The sequence below is a fragment of the Gekko japonicus genome, unplaced genomic scaffold (genome assembly GCF_001447785.1).
Source record: "Gekko japonicus isolate JY-2015 unplaced genomic scaffold, Gekko_japonicus_V1.1 scaffold14, whole genome shotgun sequence".
Lineage (NCBI taxonomy): Eukaryota > Metazoa > Chordata > Lepidosauria > Squamata > Gekkonidae > Gekko > Gekko japonicus.
Window position 1 is genome coordinate 1255376 of NW_015176452.1, and position 24837 is coordinate 1280212.

The 24837-nt window shown below is 40.9% G+C and overlaps 1 protein-coding gene across 2 annotated transcripts in view; it reads left to right on the forward strand.

The window, feature by feature from the left end:
* Positions 1-7377: 7377 nt before the first annotated feature.
* ARMC8 (armadillo repeat containing 8) overlaps positions 7378-24837 on the forward strand; it is an 85230-nt gene continuing 67770 nt past the window's right edge. Inside the window, exons 1-2 of one of the 2 annotated variants that reach the window (XM_015426862.1) lie at positions 7378-7970; positions 11784-11860. In XM_015426862.1, coding sequence (XP_015282348.1) covers positions 7926-7970; positions 11784-11860 — 122 coding nt within the window. In that variant the 5' untranslated portion in view covers positions 7378-7925. The remainder of the gene's footprint in view (positions 7971-11783; positions 11861-24837) is intronic. The other variant, XM_015426861.1, reaches the window with a different exon arrangement.

Consider the following 24837-nt stretch of genomic DNA (forward strand, 5'->3'; position numbering starts at 1 on the left):
CCACATCGGCCCCACTCCAGGAACCGGATCCACAGCCGCCTCTCCGCGAGGAACCAGAGGCACCTCACACCGTGGTGCCAGCCTGTCCTGCCTCCTCGGCGCCCCCGTCGGCCCCAGGCCCCTCGGCTCCCAGGGTCCCCGAGACCGAACCCATCGCTACCCCGGAGCTCCGACGCTCGACGCGCCCCAAGAAGCCACCCGCCTACTTGAAGGACTTCGTCTGTGGGTGCCTTCTGAACCAAGGGGGGAGGGGTGTAATGTATTCAGCCTGACATGCCCGGACTTGCCCGGGCTGGCCAGGCACAACTCTTCAATAGCTTCATGTCCAAAGACAATGGGTCCGTAGGATCCTTGCCGGCCCCAATCAGAGGGCCAGCTTCTCAGCCGGGAGACCAATGGTCGCCCGGTTACTGTAAATAGCCTATCGGGAGTAGGGGGTGTGTTTAGGTGTACTTGGTGGCGGGTTTTCTGAACATATATAACCAGCCTGCGAGCTGGTCCCTTCGTCTTTTGTCTTGAACTAAATAAAGGTATGCTTAGCTGAAATCGCTCTCCGTCTGCATACTTTTTAGATAGAGAAGCCACAACCACCATGTTATCTGGCCAGGAGAGGAGTGGTTGTTCCTCCAGAGTCAAGTCTGCCCCTCATGGCTCCTGGCATCACCACTGAAGGGCCCAGCATGTCTCGCCAATGCTATCTTTGAGCCTGGTGCAGCTTGAGTACAATGGCTCTGGGCTGCGCATGGCTCCCCACATTGCTGCCATTGCCCTGGGCATGGCATGGCTCTCAGCCTTGCTGCCGCTTCTATCACCATCACTGCTGCTCCTGGGCCTGCTGCAGCTCCTGGTGTCACCGCCATGGCTCCCAGGCCCAGCACAACTCACTGCTGCCGCCCCTGGGCCTGTGTAGCTGTCAGCATAGCTGGCGTGGCTCCTGGCATTGCTGCCACAGCCCCCAGACCTAGCATGGCTCTCCACCCTGCTGCTGCTGTCCCCACGCCCAGTGTGCCTTCCGGTGTTGCTGCTGTAGCCCCTCCCCCCCCAACTCACTGACCTGGGTTGAGTACATACTCATAATCCTTGGGTCTAATTCTCAGAGCTGTCTTGAGGGCATTTATAAGGTATGATGGCACCAGGTTGTGCAAGGCTTTAAAAGTGAACAGCGGCACTGTGCACTGAGAGCAGAAGCAATTGGGTAGTCTGTTCTGAAAGCATCTTGATTCTGAAAGCATCTTGATTCATGAGAACCTTTGAAGCATGGTGAGTGGTGGACATACTGGGATGGGGGGGACAAACAAGCAGGCAGACCATTGGGCAGAGGATGGGGGTGGGTAGGTACACAGGGAAGTGAGGATTGGGGTTGGGAAAGGGGGAGGAAGGAAAGGTGGGGGAGTGTGATGTCCCCTCCCTGCAAGTTCCTTGTGGGTCTGTTAAATAGTGGGTTCCATGAATGAACAGACTCCCAGTCTAGTGATCAGCTCTACTTTATTCAGAGATTTCAGCAAGAACAAGACTGTAGACCAGAGCCTCAGCTCGGTTATATTGCATGGGGTGGCCACACCCCAACACACCCCACTCCCAATGATAAGCTATTTACAAAACTTTACATCTTAATTGGTTACTGCCAGAATCCTGTTGGTCTATTGTCATTCAGCTCCCAGCTTTCCCTGTCTCTGGCAGCACTGTCCTACACCTTGATTGGTTACTGCCAGAATCCTGTTGGTCTATTGTTATTCGGCTCCAAGCTCTCCCTGTCTCTGGCAGCACAGTCCTGCAATGTTTCAGTCCCAATACATAACAGGGTCCCCGCTTGTATTCCTATATTTATAACTCCCTGCTGCCACAGTTGTGCCCTATCTCTAGCCTGAAGGGAGCGGGCGGCCTGGCAAAGGAATATGCTATCAGCCCAGTATGGCGCTGCCTTCCACTGCAGAAGCAACTCTCCCACGTACATTTCCTTGGGAGTATGCTCCACTGCATGTCATGGCTCTGTGTGGGTCTAGCTTGGGTTGCCCCCATATGCACATAGTGCTAGCTTTGGACATGGGAGCAAGCATTGTCAGGGCGGTGCCTGGGCTCATATAAGGAGAACAGGGAGGCAGGATTCCTGCTCATCTGTCACTGCATTGTCAGCCCATCAGCTTGAGGATCCGGGCATAGGGTACGTGTTAGGGTTCTTAAATGAGACATGTTAGCCACATGGCATGGACTCTGCTCTCCCCCTTGGGTGTTAGCACTAAGTCCTCACACAGTGCTGCTAAGAGGCTCTGTGCCTCTCCTGCCTCCAAAGTGCAACACTGTGTGCTATAAGTGTCACTGCACAGACATCTGAGACAGTCTTGTACCATACACTCTGCCAACTGAAACATGGGACATTCTGGCTGGGGCTTATGTAGTGTATGTGTGTGAGGGGGTTGGTTAGTGGTAGGGAAGGAGGTTTGGCTGCTGCTGGGGAAGGGGGTGATGGATTACAGCTGTAGTCAGCATTCTGTGCTCTGTTGGGGCTTTTGGGCATGTGAGAAGGGAGCATTCACTGGAGAGCACACTGATGCTGGGAAAGACTGAAGGTCAAAGAAGAAGGAGACAGCAAAGGGTGAGATGGTTAGACAGTGTTATTGATGCAACGAACATGAAGTTGAGCAAATGAGAGAGGACAGAAGGGCCTGGCGTGATGTGGTCCATGGGGTCATGAAGAGTTCGACTCGACTGTGTTACTGAACAACAACACCACCACCAATGGGGGTACATTTGACCTTTTCCATTGTCTGGGCACTTGAGGTACGCCATGGTTTTTGATGGGATAACTTTCTGCTGTTCTGGAGGGCATATTCCCAGGCTGGGCCAGCTTAGGGAGCCAATTAACTCCTGCCACACCGCTGGGTCAGTCACAAACTCTAATAAATCTGTTGATCCCACAGTCACCCAGGCAGGACTGAGACTGATTTCCCACAGCTGCTGCTCCTCCCTCGCTCCCCCCCCCCCATTGTATGCATCAATTTCCCACTATTTGCTGCGTGGCCGCAGTTTGACCTGCAGCTTTGCCCAATTTCCCACACGTTTTCTCAATCCTGTTTTTTAAGGATCCAGAAGATGCAGGCGAAATCGGGTAAAGCTGCAGTTCAAAATGCGGCCATGCAGCAAATAGTGGGAAATTGATGCATACAATCTGGGGAAAGGGAAGTGAGGGCGGAGCAGCTGCTTGTGGGAAATCGGTCCATGTCTATTTGTGGAGGCGAGTGCATACAGCTGTCACCCATGGTTTTAAAATGTATATTTATTTTTAATATTGAGTATTTTGTTATATTGTTGCAATATTTATCGCCTGTTAGCTGCCCTGAGCCCTACGGGGGAGGGCGGGATATAAGTTTAATAAATAAATAAATAAATAAATGACAGTATCCTGCAGGCACTTACAGCCTTTGTTCCCTCTAAGCTGAGTTAGTGTGAGCTAGCTCACAGTTTTTTAGCCTCCGGCTCACAGATTTTTGTCTTCGCTTAGGAAGGATGGCTCCAGAGCAAACTAATTTATGCAGTAGCCAAATTGCTTGCTCACAACTTTAATGGCCGTAGGTCACAAAGTAGAATTTTTGCTCACAAGACTCCACATCTTAGAGGTAGCATTGCTTACAGCTAGGCTTAATCCAACATCCTCCAAAACCTCATGATGGATCTTGGTTGTCACAAGGCTTGTGGGTGGAGGAGAGGTCCTAGGCCACCAACCAGGCACTCTATTGCTGGATCTGAGCCTCCAGGGCCTCTGAGGGTACCTACGGGATTCCTGGTGAAGGACAGGTTATGCTAATGGATTCTTCTGTGGCCTCCATGTCTGGCTTCTATCCAGGAGCCGTTTAGGTTTCTAGTGTCATGGTCTCAGCAGGTGGCCTATCTGCGTCCTGGGTGTCTGAGGGCCCAGGCACTGCGGGGTCTTCTGGGATACTGATCTCCACAAGGTTAGTTTCCACAACCTCCTTGTCTTCTGAAGAGGACTCATCAGGCCTAATTACACTGCTGGGTCAAGTTGCAGTGCCCCCAGAGTACTCTGCCAGCTCATCTTGGAGAGATCCCGGCATAATGTCTAGTCAGTTCCCTGTGTGCTTTTACCCCCATCTCAGGATTGCACTGTTAGTGTACTAATTGCTTTACATTCTTTATATATCCTCACAACAGCTCCATAAGGTAAGTTAGGGTGGTAAGAGGTAGTGACTTTCAGTAGCCCACATAGTGAGCTGAATGAGTGTGACCAGGCTTTTAGAAGAACACTCACAGCCCATCACAACTATCAGAGCACACTACTATGTACATGAAAAAACTTGAGGCTTTGTTCTCTATCTTTTTAATTGATTATCACTGTTGTCAGTCTTTTTTGCTTTGTTTCCGCTGTGTTTCTTAAAATATGTTCTGAGCCCCTATCCCATTTTTGTCCTTCAGCAGAATAACTATTATGAGGTGAATCATCTATCTAGTTTAATAGTTACACATGGAAAAGATGGGACAATTGCTTTCTTGAATTAAGGAAGCATGCTATGATGTTTGAGGAAGCCTCACCTTTTCCATGCATTTGCAATACAAAGTTCTAGATTTTCCAGTATTGTGGCCTAGTTTATATAAGCATCAGATCATGTGGTAAAATTGTTCCTGAATAGTATTACTTAACACTGAATGTGAGGGATTATATGATTAAATGCATTCTCCATATCAAAATACTCAGTGTACACACAAAATCGAATATCAATGGTTCTAGTTTAGCAGCTTCCCTGGCATGTTAATTTTCTAAACTAAGAGAAAGCGACTGGCCCAAGATCACCTAGTGAGCTTCATGACTGAAGGTTAATTCATATGCTACAAAGTCTATATGCTCCCCAGGTGGATTCTCTATAGATGTGTTCTTGGAGTTCCTAGTTAGGAATTTAATTTCCAGGCATGTAGAAATGCCAGCCTCCAGGTGAGGCCTGGGGATCTCCTGGAATTACAGCTCATCTCCAAACTACAGAGATCAGTTCCCCTGGAGGAACTGGATGCTTTGGAGGGTGGACTCTATATGGCCTTGTACCCCACTGAGGTCCCTGTCCTCACCTCCCCAGGTTCCACCTCAAAATCTCCAGGAGTTTCACAAACTAGATCTGGCAACCCTACACCACATCCCCTGCTGGTGGCCAAGAGGAACCTGGCAAGCCTACAGCCATGTGTAGGCTCAATCTGGATTGTGATACTAATGTGTGAGGAGAAGGGTTTTCAGCCTCTGTCAGGGTTGCCAGGTCTCTTGCTATGGATGTCCTGCTAGGTCTCTTGCTGTGGCAGCAGATCCTCTCTTCCCAACTCTGCTCAGGATGTTGGTAAGAAAAAACAAAACAAAAATAAATACTTCTATACCACCATTTCCAGGGAAAGCCTGGAAGTAATAGCAGCCCTTTCTAGGAATTGCCAGCAATTCCTAGGGAGGACTGTTGTCACTTCTAGGTTTTCCCTGGAAGTGATATCACACTGTCACCAGCAGTTCCCATATCCTGCTGCCCTGAACTCCTACAAGTTGCCAGGTCATTTTCAATAACCTTAGACTTTTCCCTTTCTTTGATCTGAAACAGTCCAGAGGGGGAGCCACTATTTGCCCATTACTGGGAGACTTACTGATGATGGCTACATGTAAATTTCCCCAACGGAGAAGAATGTCTCACTAGATAAAACATTGTGTTGGAAAAGGCTGTAGCCTCTTCTTGTGTATTGTGGTCTTGATCTGAATTTGGCCCATACATGGCTAGGAACGGAGTTTCCATGATCCCCATCTGAACCCAAATACTTGTGATGGTTAGATGTCACACGGACTTTGTAGTGAAGCACCCCGAGTGGTGATGTGAAGCTGTCTTTCACACATTTAGTGTGGCATTCAAGCCACGATACCACATTATTTCTATAGTAGACCTCAGAGAACTAAATAATTGCTACCACCCTCGCATAATTCATCTCCCTGTATTGTCAAGACACAGTGCAGGAGTGGATTCTCAGCAGAATATGGCAGGAAGCGGTTGACTTCTTAGTGCACAGTTTAGATCTGCATAGGTAGTGTTTGGGGGTTTGGGGATATTTGCCCATTATCTCATGTTTGTTTGTTTATTTATTTACTTCGTTTATAGCCTGGCTTTCTTGCTGAAACTCGGGGTGGATCACAATATAAAAACAATGCAACCAGGCAGCATAAAATATCCACCAAACAATGCATTAAGACTAGGATTACAAAATTAGAAGGCAGTACAAATAAAAACCCACTACATTAACACATGATGTACCAGAGCAGCAAATGGATCACAAAAGTAGAAAATATGGCAGTAAAAGCAAGAAATGTATTAACAGTAGATATGCCTCAGATAAGAGCTTGGTAGTGTGTGCATGTTTTCTGGCCCTTCTTCAGGACCTGAACCTACTCAAAGTAAATTAAGGTGTCTACTTTTGCTGTGAGAATAGAATATTGGCCCACAATTAATTTAGTATGATTTTTGTGCAGGTGAATGTAGGGATACACAAGCCCCCTCAAAGTAATTACATGGATGAGCTTCTTAAATATAAACTAAGTAGCAGATTTTTTGTAGGAAATTGGAATGCTATAATTCACTATTTTGAAAGCACTGAACAGGTATACTTGGGTTTTGGAGACACCAGTTGTGGAAGCAAATTTGAAGAACTAACATGGGTGATAGGAAGTACCTCTTTAATGAGATATCTTCTGTTTCAGGACATGTCTTTGTGTTTGGAGGCAATACTATTTTCTGTTTATCCACCTCCCTTCTCTATTCTCATCCTCAGTCTCGCTGTCCATCAAGTACCTAATATATCTCTTCTCCTATCTTGTTTTCCCAATCTAATGTTGACTGTAGGCAGTCTGACATGACACATGACTTCTGTACAGCAAATTCTATACACAGTATACTTTCTAATAGTTATTTAGGTTATAATTAAAACACACAAACACTAAGCCAAAGTAAGTTGGAGGTTTTATAAAATATGTGATTTAATATGCCATATGTATACATCTTTTAAATGATGCAGGAGTTCCATACAAGTTATTTTTAAGACATAAAAATGTTAAAAGAAACTTTCATCAAGGAAATCTTCCGATTTGAAATACCAGTGGCATATAAGTCTCACAGAAATGTGCTTCTTATCATGTATGTTGTTGTTCAGTCGCACAGTCGAGTCCGACTCTTCGCGACCCCATGGACCACATCACGCCAGGTCCTCCTGTCCTCCGCTGTCTTCCGGAGTTTGCTTAATTTCATGTTAGCTGTATCGATTACACTGTCTAACTATCTCATCCTTTGCTGTCCCCTTCTTCTTTTACCTTCAATCTTTCCCAGCATCAGGTCCGCTAAACGTACAACTATCCCATAACAAAATTAATATTCCCAAGTGCTTTCCCCAAAACGTATTTCCCCAGTAGATGGCGGGCTAGGACTACGTGTAAACTCATCTATCTCTATCATAATGCTCTCTTAATTATCTCCTCCCTACCTACACGGCCAAGGACAGAGTTAGACAGGTGGCTTTGGACACTGCACATGCGCTTAACAGAACGGCTGCTGATCCCTCATTCCGCTTCCCATTGGCTGACGCCCAAATGTCTAAAAGTAGAGCTCGCGCCGTGCTCTTCTTACTCTGAGTTCCGTAAGCAGGTGGGAATAAATCCACCAACTTCCGGCAATAATCCCTCCCTCAGACAAATTCTCACGACGCATGCGCGTTATTGGCCGTGAGGCGAAGCAGTTTAGTTTTTTCGTTAGCCGATTCGAGCTTGAACGGGAACGCTCCCTCCCGCGCTCCTTTCCTCCTCCTCCCCCCCTTCCCGGCGATGTGGCCTCGCTTGTCGGCACCGGTAGTAGCGGTCGTGGCACCGGGTCTTGCGTGGGGTTGAACGGCTAGCTCTGGCGCGCACCAAGATGGCGTGTGTGCTGGAGACACCACTCCGCATGAGTGTCCTGTCGGTGAGTGGAGGCCTGGGGCGGCGGGAGAGGAGGCGGAGGAGGCGGCAGCAGTAGCAGCTGTGGGTCTTGGTGGAGGAAGTCGGCAGGGCTTCCGTTGGGCGGCTTCCTTTTACCTCGGAGCGGAGGCAGCAGGTCTACCCCCGCGGTGGCCAGCGGGGCGAGTGAGGGACTGCCTACTGAGGCTGCTTGTAGTGGGTCCCGCCCTCCTCCTCCTCCTCCTCCTCCTCCCGGGCTTTCCCTCCACCACAAGACCTCCCCGGCGGGTATCACTGACGGGGTCCTTTTCTTACCTTGGCTTCTTTTCCCCTTTGGTAGTCTTAGCAGCACCTTTAAGACTAACCAAGTTTGTTTCAAGAAATGCTTTCGTGAGTTAGAGCTCACTTCGTCAGAAGCGTGTGGCATAGAAAATCTTTCTAGAGATTTTATGACCAGGGTCACATAAGGGGTTGGCCTGTGTATGTGTGGGATCCTGTCTGACAAAGTAAGAGTGAATTACCGTGTAGGGTCAAGCTACTGATGCATTTAAGTTATCTTCATTATGGTGGCTAGCCAGATGCCACAGGAGTAGGATGGCATCAGCCCTTCTTTGAATACTGTTGTGTATTGAGAGGGAGTGACTAATATTCCCATTTTGTATGTGGTTTTTCTGCCCATCTTGTGACTTTCAACCATGGTTCCATTTCTAATTAATGTTCTCCCCCTCTCTTGTGTTAAAGAAGTTCCAGTTTACTCTCCAGCTATTTTGTTCTCTTCCTAATTCGTTTTCTTTTCTGATGTTACCTGAGAGTCCTTATTGTGAGTGCATATGAACGTGCATTTAATTTGCCAGACTGTTGTCTTCTCTGTTACCTTGTTTTGCTACCCTGCCTTGCTGGTTCACATTCACTTGTTCTCTGTTTGTATGTCAGAGTTTGAATGCAAAACAAGATCCTGTGGAGTTTGGGATGAGTGCAGTGCCAGATTCTAATGTCTGCCAAAATACTTCCCTTATTGGCAAAAGGATGGAATATCTCTTAAGTATATTTTTCTTGGTTTTAGTTGGGAGAGATGGGGTGAAGAAGAATACTTGAGTATGGTAAATAACTGTAATCCTAGCTTCATCTAGATTAGATTGATGTGTAAAGCCGTGCTTGATCACCTCAATCCAGTAGTGTGAAACTGGGGCAATCAAGTTGAGCAATCTTTTGTAAAGCTTTTAAATAGTGCCTGGCTTATCTATCTAGTAGAACTTTGACATAAGAGCATCCTGAACAGTTTTCCATGTTTCTCTCCTGCAATCAGGGTTGTGTACTCTCTGAGACGATAGTGATATCTGTTGTTTCAAACAAATTTCTCTTGCCACTTTTTATCTATTTCTAATTATTATTACCAGTATTGGCAATCTTGTACCTAAGTGATGGTTCCAGAGTCTTTGATTCAGCATACTAGAAATGATGTTGTGAGATGTAGAATGCAGAAAGAAGTTGCAGATGTAGTTTGTGCTTTCCTATAGCCAATTTTATATGTAAGTCTCAGAATTGTAAAGAAAACTTCATTGAGCTGTAAATAATCTGATTTAATCATGCTGCTTAGTTTTAGAAGAATCTTTGCATTTAAGATGAAAGTCTTACTTTGTTGAATGTGGTTTTTTGGTTTCTTTCCAATTTTATCTTTATATTTCAGAGTCAGGCCTGTTAATAAGTAATTGTGTTTACTAGCTGTTTCTGCTTACTGCAACAAACTACCATGCAAATGGAGAAACTGCTTTCTGATTTAATGATTTGGAGGAAATTCTCCTCTTGCAATTATTATTATTAGGGTTTGTTTCTGCATTCCCAGTCTTGCTGTCTGTCCAGTTATTTAAATTAGACAGTGACTTCATCTCTAGCGAAGCTGGAATATGGTCACTATGCTACTATGCTGTTGTCTAGTGGTTTCAAATTGCTCTTCAGAACTGTTCATTTGACACTTATCAGGAATTTCTTGAAGAGAAGATCTGTGGTAGAGTACAAGCTTCTCTGAAAAACAGCTTGTCTGCAGCTTGTTGCTACTACCAATCTTCCCCTGCAATATACAGTTCTAAAACCGTATGTTTCATGATACTTCTGGCTTCTATGGAACAGCAGCTGACCCAGCAACTCTGTATTGGATTGGTGATTAATACTTCATAAGAAGGCATATAAATAGGAATTTTAGCTCTGGATTTGATTAGAGATGTGAAGGCCCGGAAAAAAAACGGAAAAATTTGGGAAAAGCCCGTTTCCCCCCATTTTTTCCCCTGAAGTCTTTTTTGTTTTCTTCCGAAAAATTGGAAAAATTGAAAAAAGAAAAGAAAAAAAATTGATTATGGAACGTTTTATTTTAACATGATGAATAAAATATTTTAAGACAAGGTGTTCAAATATTTTCCAAATCATTTCATATATATATCCAATGCAAGAACAAGATGCATTTCTTCCATTAGGAGGTGCTGTTGTCAGAAGAAAATAAAAAGACATTTAGAAAAAAGCACTGGAAGATTTAATGGCCAGAGCGTCACATGAACTGAAGTCAATGTGGGAAGGGTTCCCTGAATGTAGAAAGTTTGAAAACCACTGTTGTTGCCTAAGTGAATACAGAAACTGAAATTCAGCAGTAAAGCATGCAGTGATTTCTTGGGGTAGTTAATACAATGTGGATGGAAATCTGTTTTGCTATATTGAAATAGTATAATATAATCCTAGTATAATATAGTTTCAGAAGAAGGAGTGAAATGAAAAGTAGAGCATTGGATCTAAAACCCTGTCAGTAGGCTTTAAAAGCCTTTTCTGCAAACTAACACTACTATATTGGAAGAACAGAATAAATGTATATTTCAAAGAAAACAAGGTCCAAAATGATGCTGCATTGCTTACCTAAGTGGCTCGAAGCAACTGTAAACATGAAGCATATTGGGAATATAATGTAATAGGACTATAATTCAAGTGAAGAAAACCTAGGAACTTTGGGGAGGGGGAACCTAAGATCTGTGCATCCTTACTTTGGAGTAATTACCATTAAAATCCAAGTAAGCATGGTTAGGATCTGAATGAAAGTGTACATAAATTAGTGTTGGTTTACAAATATAAAGTTTGGAAATGTTTATGCTCAAATTAGTTCTTATCCATTGCATGAAGTTCAACATGCATAAAGGAGTTTTTAGGTGTCCTCCTTTTGGACAACAGTAACATTGTGGTCTTAATTGTATTTGCCTAAGAATGCTGAAAGCAGTATAATAGGACTGCTATTTCTTGTAGTAATTATGGTTATGTGTTGTTCCTGTATGTTTGCACAACATTTTTTTTTTTTATTTATTGGATTTATATCCCGCCCTCCCCAAATGGGCTCAGGGCGGCTAACAACAGAGGCAATTGCCATAACAAACAGTTAAAACAGCATAAAAACAATAATTAAATAAAGTGTGGTGCTCTTGAGGTTGAGTCTCATTAGTCCAAGATGGGTTCCATTGGTCAACCTAACCTGATAGCATACGTTCTTTGGTCATCGAGGCGTCTTCCCAGGGCCGGCAAACCTCTAGGTCTAATCCACCGTCGAATTTTATTTTTTAAAAAATAGTTTATTCTACAGAAGTTACGAAAATTGTGGGCTGCAGTGTTTAATTCAGTGTATAGCTGCTAAAGGTAATCTTGATATTGCTTAGTCTGGGAATGTTTTCATATAGGCATTACAACATCCTTTTGGTTTTGCTGTCAGAATAGTTTTGCAGTTTGTTGCAGTCATAAATGTACATTATTTTTTTTCTTTCTTGGATATTTCTGCCAAACTGACAAACCATTAAATGTCATTTTTCTACAGGAAGTCACGGCTAGCAGTCGCCATTATGTTGACAGATTATTTGATCCTGATCCCCAGAAAGTTCTGCAAGGAGTCATGTAAGTAATAAATACTTTTCTTTAATCTTGCTGTCATTCATGTTTATTTGGACTCTTTTTTCCATAGTTCTTCAGTACATATGCGTAGCTGCACATTGTGTGATTCTCCCCCCTCATCCAACAAGGTATATTAGGAAACTATCATCTTGTATAAATTATGGGTAGCACACTTACCCTTAAACATATACTTTCTTTTTTTATACTATACCAATTTTTATTCATATTTTTAGAATGACGTACATAAAGGAAAAAAACAGAAAACACAAACAATGGAATATAAAGGAAAACATGAAAAATAGAAGGAAAATAAGGGAATATATTTTGATTTTCGTCCGTGACTGACAATTTAGTTTACTCTAATCACCCTCTCTATAGCAACATAATAAATCTCTCCTTTATAATCTGATTCATATTCCTATTCTTCAAAACCATAAGTCATCAATTCATCTTTTTTGGTTTCATGCAAAAAGGCACCCTTATACATATGCTTTCTGACACTTGACTATGTGAAGGTATCTAGATTCTGCCTAATAGGTATCCACTATTTTATTTTTGCCTGCCTTGCATACTAGTTTAGTCCTGTACTTGGAACAGAGTCTCTGGATGATAAATCAGTGACTTTTAAAGAGGTTTTTCTTATATTTATATAATTTTGTAAAAAATCAGTAACACTAAATGTCTGTTTAAAACAAATACATTTACATGTACTATGGATTAATTCAAATAAATTAGAACATATACCTTTAATCTGTTAAAATTTGAAACATGCTTCAGGTATAATTTCAAATCGCTTCATCAAGCCTCAGGTTTTTGCCTTCTTGCTTACTTCCTGTCCTTTTCTTTTGCACCAAATCAGTTTGCTTGGTTCAGATGCAACAGCAAACTTGTGCTGCAAAAAAGAGGCAAGGGGGACAATCCAAGTATATGAATGGGAAAGCCCTGGTTTGCTGTTCGTGTGAACCAAGCTACTGAATTAAAAATTGAGTTTTTAATGTCTAAAAATGGTGGTGGGGATTCTGTTATAAGTTATACACCATTATGTGTTCCTGTGGGTTTCCTGTCAAATCCAGGTACTAGTAAGACATTGTGCTAGGATCTCGGAGGTAATATGGTGTTGCCCAGTAAGTACTAGCTCTTGCTTCAGATATGTTCTGTGCGTTTAGCTTACTCAATATCATTGCACATGTACTGGGAGAATCAAATTGATCTTCCGTGTCCAAGCAGCTAACATTTTGCAGTGCTCATAGACCACATGACTAAAGGGCTTGAACTGTGTTCCTAGGTTATGCTTGGTCTCTGTTTACTTGCAAACCAGTGTCCATTGTTTGTAGCAACTAGTTGCATGCTTGTTCAGAGATTATACAAATTTGAAATTTGAGCAATTTAAATGATTAAATCAAAATTTCAGTTTCAAGTCTTTCCATCCTGGACTGTTGCTGCTTAATTTGGAACCAAGACTTAAGTTAAGAATTGCTTAGCTTGGGGGGGTGGAGCGTTGAGGATGTGAGCAGACGCTAAAGACCGTCGCTCCCACTTCACCCCGCCGATAAATCTAACTCTACGCATCAAAATCGTCCTTTCTGAACTTAAAAAGTAATGGGAAAGAAAAACAAAGACAGTGTGGCAAAAAATCCATTGCAAAACTTCACGGTCTCCACGTACTTCACCAGAGACTCAACAACAAGAGGCGCGAGCAGCGATATTCGCAGAGAAGACAACATGGCGCCGGGAGGCTCTCCACAACAGTCTAGCAACACCGAAGAAGAAGAGACAGCACCAATCACTAAAAAAGACTTTTTGGAGTTAAAACAAGACTTGGTGCAAACGTTATCATCAAGCATTGCTGAATTGATCCAACCTATACAAAACCAAGTGACGGAGCTACAAAAAGGCTTGGAGAGCACAACTAAGCTAACAGAAGAAAATGTGGAGTTAACCTCAACCTTACAAACAAACCTGACCGGAATGAATGAAAGAAACGAGCAACACAACAATAGAATTACAGCCCTGGAAAACAGGTGGTGACTCCTGAACTTAAAATTTAGAGGGCTGGATGAAAGCTTGGATCGGGACAACAAATTAATGCAAAACCTAGCAACATGGCTAGCCAAGATCCTGCACCTGGAAGAAGGTAAATTGCCGAACATAATAAAGGCATATAGACTGGGGCCGCTTGCAATGGCAAAAATAAATCGTCCTCGTGATGTGCTGGTGCAGTTTCTTTACCCCAGCACGCGTGAAAAAATACTACGAGAGGCAAGAGCAAACAGACACCTCGACTACGAAGGCACCCAAATTCTGGTTTTATTGGATCTCTCTACGGAAACCCTGGAGAAGAGAAGAAGTCTGAAACCTTTCGCAACAAAACTATTTGGAGCTCAGATTAAATTCCGATGGAGTGCGGCGTCTAACATCCAAGTCTACAGAAACGGCGCGCTGCTTCAGGCAACGGACAAAGTATCTGGACTTAAACTTTTACAAACCTTGAAAATCCAACTCACAGAGGAAGAAGAACAGCAACTTTTAAATACTTGAATCATGAGAGTCTAGGTGTTGGAAATTGTACTATAATAGCAGCATTGCTGGAAAAGACACGTGAGTGAAAATGAAAATGATTTCAAAATATAAGAGACCTATCTGTATGTTTTTTACTATATCTTTCCTGTTAAATGTTTATGAAGTTAAAACTGTATTAGTATTTTAAAATTTGGATCAACACGGGTTGGTACACATAGCATAGCCTAACAGAATTTTTATTTGCAAGTGCGTCACTCATGACTTGGGTATAGAACATACCATTATGTATATGCTTTTGTATACAATATATTGAACATATTTATTTTTGGTATATGAAACGAAGATATGAAGAAATATTCTTTAAAAAAAGTATTGAATTTGATTTTTGAACGGTTAATAGGTCTGACAAAGTTATGTAGGACTATTATTTGTAACTGCGTCATATATGGTTTAAGTTATTGTTTGTGTGTAGACCTAGGATATGAAGCAATATTCTCAAGATGATGCACTTGCTTTGTTTTAAAAAGTATATGAAGTAATATACTGAAGGATTATTATTTAGATCTTTTGGTAAAAGGCACAAGAAGCCAAGTGTTAAATTCATTGGTTTAAAAGTTGATATTGTTAATAAAGATTGTTTGTTAAAATCTAAAGTTGATTGATATAAAACGAGATTAATTAATGTTCATAGAGTTCTTTAAAGGACTAAAATATTTAATATGGATTGTAAAAAGTAAGGTATTATTAAACACCACAAACTGCAGCGGGGAAAGTGGGAGGGGTCCAATGAGAAACAAAACTTTCATATACAAACTTCTCTTACCCCCCAAGATAGTAGGGAACATTCTAGTAGGGGTAAGTGGAATCACAAGACCCCTTGGGACGGGTCCCAGGTTGTGGTGACCGGTCTTTCTAGACTATCACCTTGCGTTGCAAGGGTTAGAAAGAGTAAGGAAGGCGCTAGTTGAAGCCGTTCTTTGAGGGTTTAAGTTGAGGGTGGTGGGGTGGGTTAAGGGGAAGAAAGTTAATTATAAAAAAAGGGAATTTTGTTGTGAAGGGGTTTTTTCTTTTATTTCTTTTTTTGGGTTAGCTCCTACTTTTTAATGTTGCAAACATTGAGCCTAGCCACGTGGAATGCAGGAGGCTTAAATAATAAAATCAAACTAAAGAGGGCAGTTAACTTTTGGGTGAAAAAACGAATACATATTTTATGTCTCCAAGAGACTCATTTAAAAAACACAGATGGCGTAATATTTAAAAACAAGTGGTTCTCGCAACAACTACTTGCCCCAGGGACGTCCAAATCAAGGGGAATGGCAATATTGATTGCAAGAGATGTACCATTCCAGTGCCAACAAGTCTTAAAAGACCCTAGAGGGCGCTATATCATAGTAAAAGGAATGTTGGAACAGGACCCCTTGACGATTGCATCAGTGTACTCCCCGAACGAAAACCAATTGGGTTTTTTAAAACAGACCTTGCAGACCCTGACAGATTTTAAACAGGGAGAAGTATTACTGGGAGGAGACCTCAATTTTATCAATAACCCATATTGGGATAAATCACATACTACAAAACATAACTATAAACAAAAAAGAGCATTGAAGACCAAGCTAGAGAAACTACTAGACTCTTATGGGTTGTGTGATGTATGGAGACTGTGCAACCCCGGGTGCAAACAATACACCTACTATTCACATAGACACAGAACATATTCAAGGATTGATTATTTAATTACGTCTAAGACATATATAAATCAAGTCATAGACGCTGAGATAGGAACTTGCACTATCTCAGACCATGCATGGGTATCTAGTAATATTCAAATCTCAAACAAACCACCAAGACACAAAAAATGGATGTTAAACACGCTTTTATTACAGAATGAAGAAATATGTAAAGAAATCAAAACACAGATAGTGGACTACTTTCAAATCAACTCCTCCTGCGAAGCCTCAATTAATTCTATTTGGGAAGCTTTTAAAGCGGTACTTAGAGGGCGATTAATAGCACTTTCAGCCTCTATGAGAAAACAAAGAACAAAAGTCATACAGGACATCCAAGATAGTATTAAAGCTCTGGAATTAAAACACATGAAATATGGAGGGGAAAAATACCTGAAAAAACTAAATCTGGAAAGAAAAAAGCTAGAACTGCTGGAAACCACAAAAATACAAAAGCAACTACTATATTTAAAACCTAAATATGTAATTAAGAATCCAAAGTCTATTAAATTGCTTAAGTACAGGGTAACCCAAAAACAGACGAATGGTTTAATCAATGCAATAAAAGATGAACATGGAATCACCCATTTAACGACAGAAAAAATTAGCGAGGTTTTCACTGCCTTTTATGAGAATCTATATACGTCATCGGAACCAAGAACAGAGCAGATAATTCAATTCTTACAGGGTATCAATTACCAAAACAAACTATCTGTGGAACACAAAGAATACTTAGACCAGCAAATAACAACAAAAGAAATAGGGCTAGCTATGAAAAAGATGAAAATTAACAAAACGCCAGGCCAGGATGGACTACCCATAGAATTTTATAAGAAATTTAGCCCAGAAATAGAGCCACATCTAGTGAAAACTTTGAATGAAATATTACATTCAGGGGAAATGCCGGCCACATGGTCGGAGGGCAGAGTAGTAATTATACCTAAACTGGGCAGAGATAAACTGCTGCCCTCTTCATATAGACCAATCACGATCCTAAACCATGATTTTAAAATTTTCTCAACCATTATGGCCAACAGATTGAACCATATAATTACACAATACATTCATAAAGACCAAGAAGGGTTTATGCGCAAAAGAACCATTACAGACAATATAAGGAAAACATTAAATATAATCAATTATTGTAACTCACATCATATAAAATCGGCAATATTATCGGTAGATGCTGAAAAAGCATTTGACCGGGTGGAACCAAACTACTTATTAAACTTATTAAAATTCATGAACTTTGGAAAATTTTTCTTAAATGCTATCAATGCAATATACCAAAATCCATCAGCACAAATTTCAACTAATGGGTACCTCTCAAATCCTATAAAATTGTCAAGAGGCACGAGACAAGGTTGTCCCCTGTTCCCTATATTATTTGCTCTTTCCTTAGAACCCCTAGCTTATATGATTAGAAACAATGAGAATGTTAAAGGAATAAATATAGGCACAGAAGACTGTAAAACCAGCTTATTCGCTGACGATGCCATCTTTTATCTACAAGACCCAAGGCACTCCCTGGGGGCTCTATTGTATAACATTGATACTTTTTCATGGGTCTCAGGGTTTAAAATAAATTATGACAAATCTACTTTATACCCAATATATATAACATCACAAGAAGAGACTTATATAAAGGCAAAATATCCATTTAAATGGGTAATAAACTCATTTAAACACCTAGGAATAAACATACCACTAAACATAGACGATTTAAATAAATTCAACTATGACCCACTATATGTTGAAATAAAAAACACTTTAAAAGAATGGGGAGGAAATAACTTTAATTTAATAGAAAAAATAGACATGTTTAAATCAATTATTTTACCAAAATTTTTATTTTTATTTCAAAACCTACCAACGGCAGTTCCGAGGGTAGATTTTTTAAAATGGAAAACCACAATAAGCAATTACTTATGGGACAACAAGAAACCGAGAATACAATACGGGAATTTATTGAAACCCAAACTCAAAGGGGGATTGGCACTCCCATCCTTGGAAACTTATTATCAGGCGGCACAATTAAAAGCAATATTTTATTACAATGACTATAACACTGACAAATCATGGGTAAAAATTGAGACAACAGAATTAAGGCCACGACTAATCTTTGAATACATTTGGAATCCCAACACAAGTAAAAACCTACCCTCAAACGCTAATAAATACCTGAAAAATACATTGCAAATATGGGACGCCAACAGGAAACACTTAACACACGATAGTTCACCAGTCATGGCCTTCTTAGGCCAGGACTGGTTTTAACCGGGTAAAAACGTGAACCAATATAGGGAACTTAGAGAGAAAAAAAATATTTCGATTAAAAGATATATGGGCGCAAGGTAAATTAATAACGCAGATACAACTAGAACAGAAACTGAACACAAAAATTGGTTGGTTCCAATACCAACAATTAAAGCATATGACGGAAGAAATATCTAAAGGCACAAATTTAGACAGAGAACTTAATAACTTTGAAAAAAGAATGTGGTTGCCGGAAAAAGGCTCAAAAGGATTAATATCTATTCTATATAACCTACTAAGTGATAGAACTTGGAATCAACCTTCCAAGATACAGAAAAAATGGGAGAAAGAATGTTTGAGTATTACAGAAGATAGACACTGGGAAACAATATGGAACTCATTCTCGTTTAAAACTAATAATATGGTGGTAAGACTACAACATTTTAAACTGTACACCAGATGGTATTTGACACCTGACAGATTATTTCATTGTAAATTTAAAGCTAATCCGTACTGTTGGAAAGGATGTGAATCTAAAGGAACATTCAGCCATTGCTGGTGGTCCTGCAGGAAGATATCTAAATTTTGGAACAAAATAATATTTGAAATATTTAAGTTCACAAACATAAAATTACCAAACACAATGGAATCTTTACTCCTAAACTACTGGACTAATTTAAACTTATCTTCGCAACAAATTGAAATGTTGGCTCTAATGCTTTGTGCAGCCAAAACCTTAATAGCACAAAGTTGGAATAGGAGAACAGTTCCCAGTGTCTATCAGTGGTATGTTAAACTTTGGGATATTATTATAGCAGATAAAATTGCTACACAATTGAAAGTGTCTTATGGGATGATACAGGACAACAACTTTGTTGAAAAATGGTTTAAATTTTTTGATTATGTAGTAACAAATAAAAACAGACATTGTATATTACCGGATAAATATGATCAAATTATGATATATTAAATGTATTAAACTATTTGGATATGTATCTGGGTTAGTGCAGAAACTAGAAGTATTGGTTAATATAGGTTGAGTTGGTAGGCGAATGTTTGCAGGTGTTGTTGTAAAAAAAGAAAAAAATATTATTTTTAAGTGTTGTAATATTGTTGATAATTGTTTTATTGAAAACCAATAAAAATTTGTTACAAAAAAAAGAATTGCTTAGCTTCAGAGATGCATATATTTCTCAATCTGATGCTTCATTGTTCATTGTGGTGAATCCAATGGAAAACTTCTGCTGATCAGGGAGGGAATTTTTTGCCAGTTTTCCTCTCATGTTGTTTTTGAACATCTTTTGTCCCTCATGAAGAGTATTTTGGATTCATTGGAGGCTCCTCAAGGGTGAAGGCAAAGAACTGCTATGCTGATGTAAATTCCTTTGGTCAGTAAAGACTGTGCATGAGATCCAACCATAAGAATTCACTCCTCTTTTGCCAGAACGTTTTTCTGTTATGAGTTGGAGATACATATAGGACATATGATACAAAGAATCATAGGGGTTGAATTGTTTGGTGGCTTTGTATTCATAGAAGAACTTTAATTAACAGAAGGGTCATTCTATGAAGACTTATTCTGAGCAAAGTAAGAGTCTTTCCATTGGTCATCTTTGGATCCAACTCTGTATCCTGAAAAATACTTGACTCATAACATAAAGTTAGCCGAACTCTTCAAGCTTCTCCTGACTCCCTTCCAGATCCCTCCAAAACTCTCAATATGGTAAACAGCTCATATATTACTTATTTTCACACATGTTAGTTTTTGATTAGAGGTAGTAAAAATGTCATAAAACATGATGGTCAAGAATGGTAGCTAGTTGCTTATTAAAGTTATCCAGGGAATCGCTGCAGAAATACAATAATGGGGGGGGGGGAACAGTCACTTCAAAGATGACCAAAGATGAACCATATTTATTTTCAGGTTAGCCCAATCTCATGATCTTGGAAACTGAGCAGGGTTGGCCCTGGTTAGTATTGGGATGGGAGACCACCAAGGAAGTCAAGGGTCACTGTGCGGAGGCAGGCAATGACAAACCACCTCTGAATGTCTGTTGCCTTGAAAATCCTTGAAAACCCTACAGGGTCATCAGAAGTCAGCTGTGACTTGACTGCACTTTCCACCACCATTTGTTTGTATTTCAGTTTTATAGTAATAGGACACGGACAGTTTTTCAGTTGTGTTGTTACCATGTCCCAGTGTGGGCTTTTTGTGGCAGGAGAAAATAGAGGTCACCCTTCTAAATTGAGGTGGCTTTTCATTACTCTAAAGCCCTTTCCTTTTGAAATAGACCAGAATAGCTTGGTGGCTATTGTCATAGCTAGGATTGTGTAAAAGTTTGTAGACCTCCACCTTTATGTCATGTTCTAGGAACAAATGTTTTCCTGTAATCAGCCTAGAGCTGTTGCTGTAGAGTTTTTCAGTTGTGAGCTTTCAATGTTGGTTCTTATATGCAACTCAGAATGTATGAATGTGGTGTAAGTACAGTTTGTTAACTGAGTTCACATTTGTAGGGATGCAAAATGCTTTGTCTGAGTATTGTTATAGTATCTTTACTTGAACTTAAGCGGTTATGACAACCTCACAGTCTTCCCTCCCTCACACACTGGCTTTTCCCTTTGTTTTTTATTCCTTCTTGGCTGAGCAGCCCCTTTATTTTCTTCTGAAGGTTTATGGCTGTCCCACCCTGTCACTTTATTGTGTTTTGACGCTGACTGACTCAGCCCAGGAACTTCAGGGAAGTGACAAGATCATCTCTTTAACTTAAACTTCTGAAAATGGCACACAAGAGGCTTTTAAAAGTTCCAGAATAAACAAAATATTTGATTCAACATAGAGGGGAAAAGATCAGGTGAAATCAGGGGTAAAATGTCTGAGGTGAATCAAATATAACTCTGAGGTAACTTGGTATAATCACAAACTCCTGTTCGTATGTTTCCAGCATGTGAGAGTTTAAAGCTTTACACAAAGTCTTAGAATGTTCGAGAGGCTTTTGTTTCAGTGTTTTCTTAACACTCCAGTATGCTTTCTTGAGTTTATCTGATTCTTCAGGTTTTGGAAGGCAGGGATACATCACCAAGTACCTAAATTCCTTCTCTAAACATACCAGGGATCAATCTACTCTTCAGAGCTATCTCCCTTATCAACTGGGCAGGGGATTTCTTTTCTCTAACTAGAAGATCTATTCCTTTTTTTGGCCCAAATGGGGGTATTCACCAATCCTCCCACGCCTTCTTGCCAACCTTCTTAGTCCACAGTCAGTGTTAAACTGAATTCTCCTCAGCAGTCAGTTCCCAAGTCCTTCTGCTCAATTGATGCTAACCAATCAAATCCCTTTGAGCAGCCTGTCATTCAGAGGCTCTCTGGCTCTGTGAGGCATTAACCATTCATAGTCCATCACAGATTTATACAGCACTTATGAGCTTTTAAAGCACCGTCCATCACATTTGTCCATTCTTTTAATGGGAGGGGGACCTGAGGGAGAGATCAGAATGATTAAAAGGATAGAATTGAACTGGAAATGGCTGTTGCAAGTACGAGTTGTAATGGTATTTATTGTACTCTGGATGCAGGAGCAAATAAACCTCTATTATCTTGAATGTTGGTGAATAGATGCCTACACCTAGTATGTATTATATGCCTATTTTCTCTTTCTGTCATCTCCTTAAGCTCAGTCATTCAACCCATGAACAGAAGGAAGTTGCAGATCTTTCCCATCTCCCCCAACAAGCTCCTGAGATGGGGAAAAACCTGATACTTGGCATCACAGGAGCCCCTTAAGCAAATTGCCAAGAAATACTATTGTGAAGAAGGGAAATGGAGTAAAGTCGTTCCTATTTCTCTTCTGTGCTTATAGAGCATCAATGGAAACTGCTAGTTAACGAGAAAGGAGGGGCAACATCACCTCATTTCCTGTCTTTATAGCAGCTGCCCCATGACATTTTTTACAGGACTCCCATGACTGAATTACATCTTTTTGTGCATCTTGTGAGGCTGGTAGTGGTAGGGGGATGTGTGAAAGACACACATCTACCCTTGATTCTGAAGTTTGTAGGGGGGTGGGTAAGTGTCTAATGCGTACCCAAATGAGTGGTATCAAGGCACAATTTATGGTTGCTACTGAACCCACTGCCCTGACCTGGATGGCCCAGGGTATCCTGATCTCATCAGATCTTGGTAGCTAAGCAGGGTCAGCCCTTGAATTTGGAGTACTTGGAAGGGAGACCACCAGGATTGGTACTCAGAGGCAGGTAATGGCCAGCCACCTCTGAGTGTCTCTTGCTTTGAAAAACCATGGTGGGATCTCTATAAGTCAGCTGCAACTTGATGGCACTTTCCTTCACCGCCAGTGAACCCACTTTTCCCCAACATTTCTCTAGCATATAGAATACTTGAAGCGAGGAGTGCTTGACATCATTCACTATATGCCAGGCTTTGGAAACTTGTAGAAGATAATGGGTTGTAAGTTCAGCAAGAGACATTCTTGCTGCTTTTGGATATATCCTAGTCTAAAGAGAAGCTGGGCACTCTCATTCTTTGTAAACTCAGAAAAGGGTGAGGTCCCTCTGCCTCATCTGTCATCAAGAAAAGCTTCCCCACCTCTGAATTCTCTCTGATGCCTAGATGACTTCATGGGAAGGAATATCTTACTATATGTTAGGCAGTATGTTGTGCTTCTTCTTACTGGACAGCTGTACACCTGGATCTCTTTCCAGTATAGTGCCACTACCCATTTTGCATTTATTTGTTTGTGAAGTGATGTGAGCACCAAAGTTTGCTCCGTCTTTGTTTATCCCATATCGCCATAGATCACTTTTTGCCAGTACATTTATTAGTTAAAGATTGTGCAAGTTGTCCAGAAATTAAACATTACTGATAAGAAAGCATGATTACTGGACTTTGGAATAAAGTTTTTAATGCCTGAATGATACCTTGGTCATTGCCTTCTAAAACTGCCCAAAATAATCTGGCCTGCAAAGCTATGTTTGTGAGCTCAGAAGTTAAAATTGGATGAACTGTCCATTATTTTTGGGATGCCAACTTCCTTTTAAATTGTAATGTAAAATAAATACAAAATGCAATATAACGTATCAGTGTTGTACACTGATGAACATTCCTACCAATATTAGTGAATGCTTGCTGTCTATTAATGGGTAGCATCTGTGTGTCTGATTTCGGTAAAAGCTTATTAGTTTTGTATGAACCACTAATAATCATATTTTTCTCAACCGCTACTTCAGCTTATGCAACAACCTTGCTGACTGCTGTCTATACCTGTATGAGGATAGTAATTTCCTATCATACCCATATTTAAAATTTTTAAGTATGTTTTGATCTTGAGTAAAGGATACTTAGGAGCTGCGGTGGCTCAAGTGGTTAAGACGCTGAACTGCAGGCTGTGGAAGGTCAGTAGTTCAGCACTTCGAGACCTGAGTGCTGCATGATGGAGTGAGCTCCCATCTCTAGTTCCAGCTCCTGCCAACCTAGCAGTTCGAAAGCAAGAAATTGCAAGTAGATAAATAGGTACCACTTTGGTGGGAAGGTAACAGCGTTCCGTGCGCCTTGGTGTTTAGTCATGCTGGCCACATGACCACGGAAACGTCTTCGGTCAGCGCTGGCTCTTCGGCTTTGAAACGGAGATGAGCACCGCAACCCTAGAGTCGGACTCGACTGGCTTTCGAGCAAGGGAACCTTTACCTTTACCTTTAAAGGATACTTGGTTACTTCCTATGTGTTCACTGTTTAAATTCAGGGTGTATTTGATTCATGGGCAGTTATACCATATGGTGGAGAGACTTTTCCTGATCACATTTTTCATCATCTTGAATGCTATATTTTAATTAAGGATGTTTCAGGCATTACTATGTCATAATGGGCTGAGAACTCCCAGTTCAAAGGGTGGTCTGAAAACAAGTTGTGATAATTCAGTCTAAATTCCGGTTATTAAGTCTGTAATGATATTGGTCTACTTTATAGCATGATAGCAAGGATTACTGCATTAATGTATATGAAGCATTTTAGTTTATAAACTGTAACCTTCATTCAGGGGTGGACTGGCCCTTAAATTTACTGGGAAAGTTCCTGGTAAACTGTTAATTTGGGGCCAGAAGCAAGCTAAATTGAGTGGCCCATGGTGTGTTGATGGTAGAGATGTGAAAGCCCATCTCCCAGTTTTTCCTGAGGTTTTTCTTTTAGTTTTTCAAACAGAAAAATTGGAAATATGGGGGGAGTATTGAAAAAAACCAAATCCTCATATGAAATATTTTCTCTTTTGGAGTGTGTGAAAAAGACAGGTTGGGCATGCTGTAGACATACACAGCTCTTAAATCCAAGGTGAATTTCTGCACCTAGAAGGATACTAATCTTCATGAGGGGAGCATGCAGAGTTTATACTGCTTTTCATCTGTTGTATGCCTTCTGCTGTCCTTTTGACCTGAGTCTTCCTTTGTGGATGACCTGTTCGCCTCTCCCTCAAACCA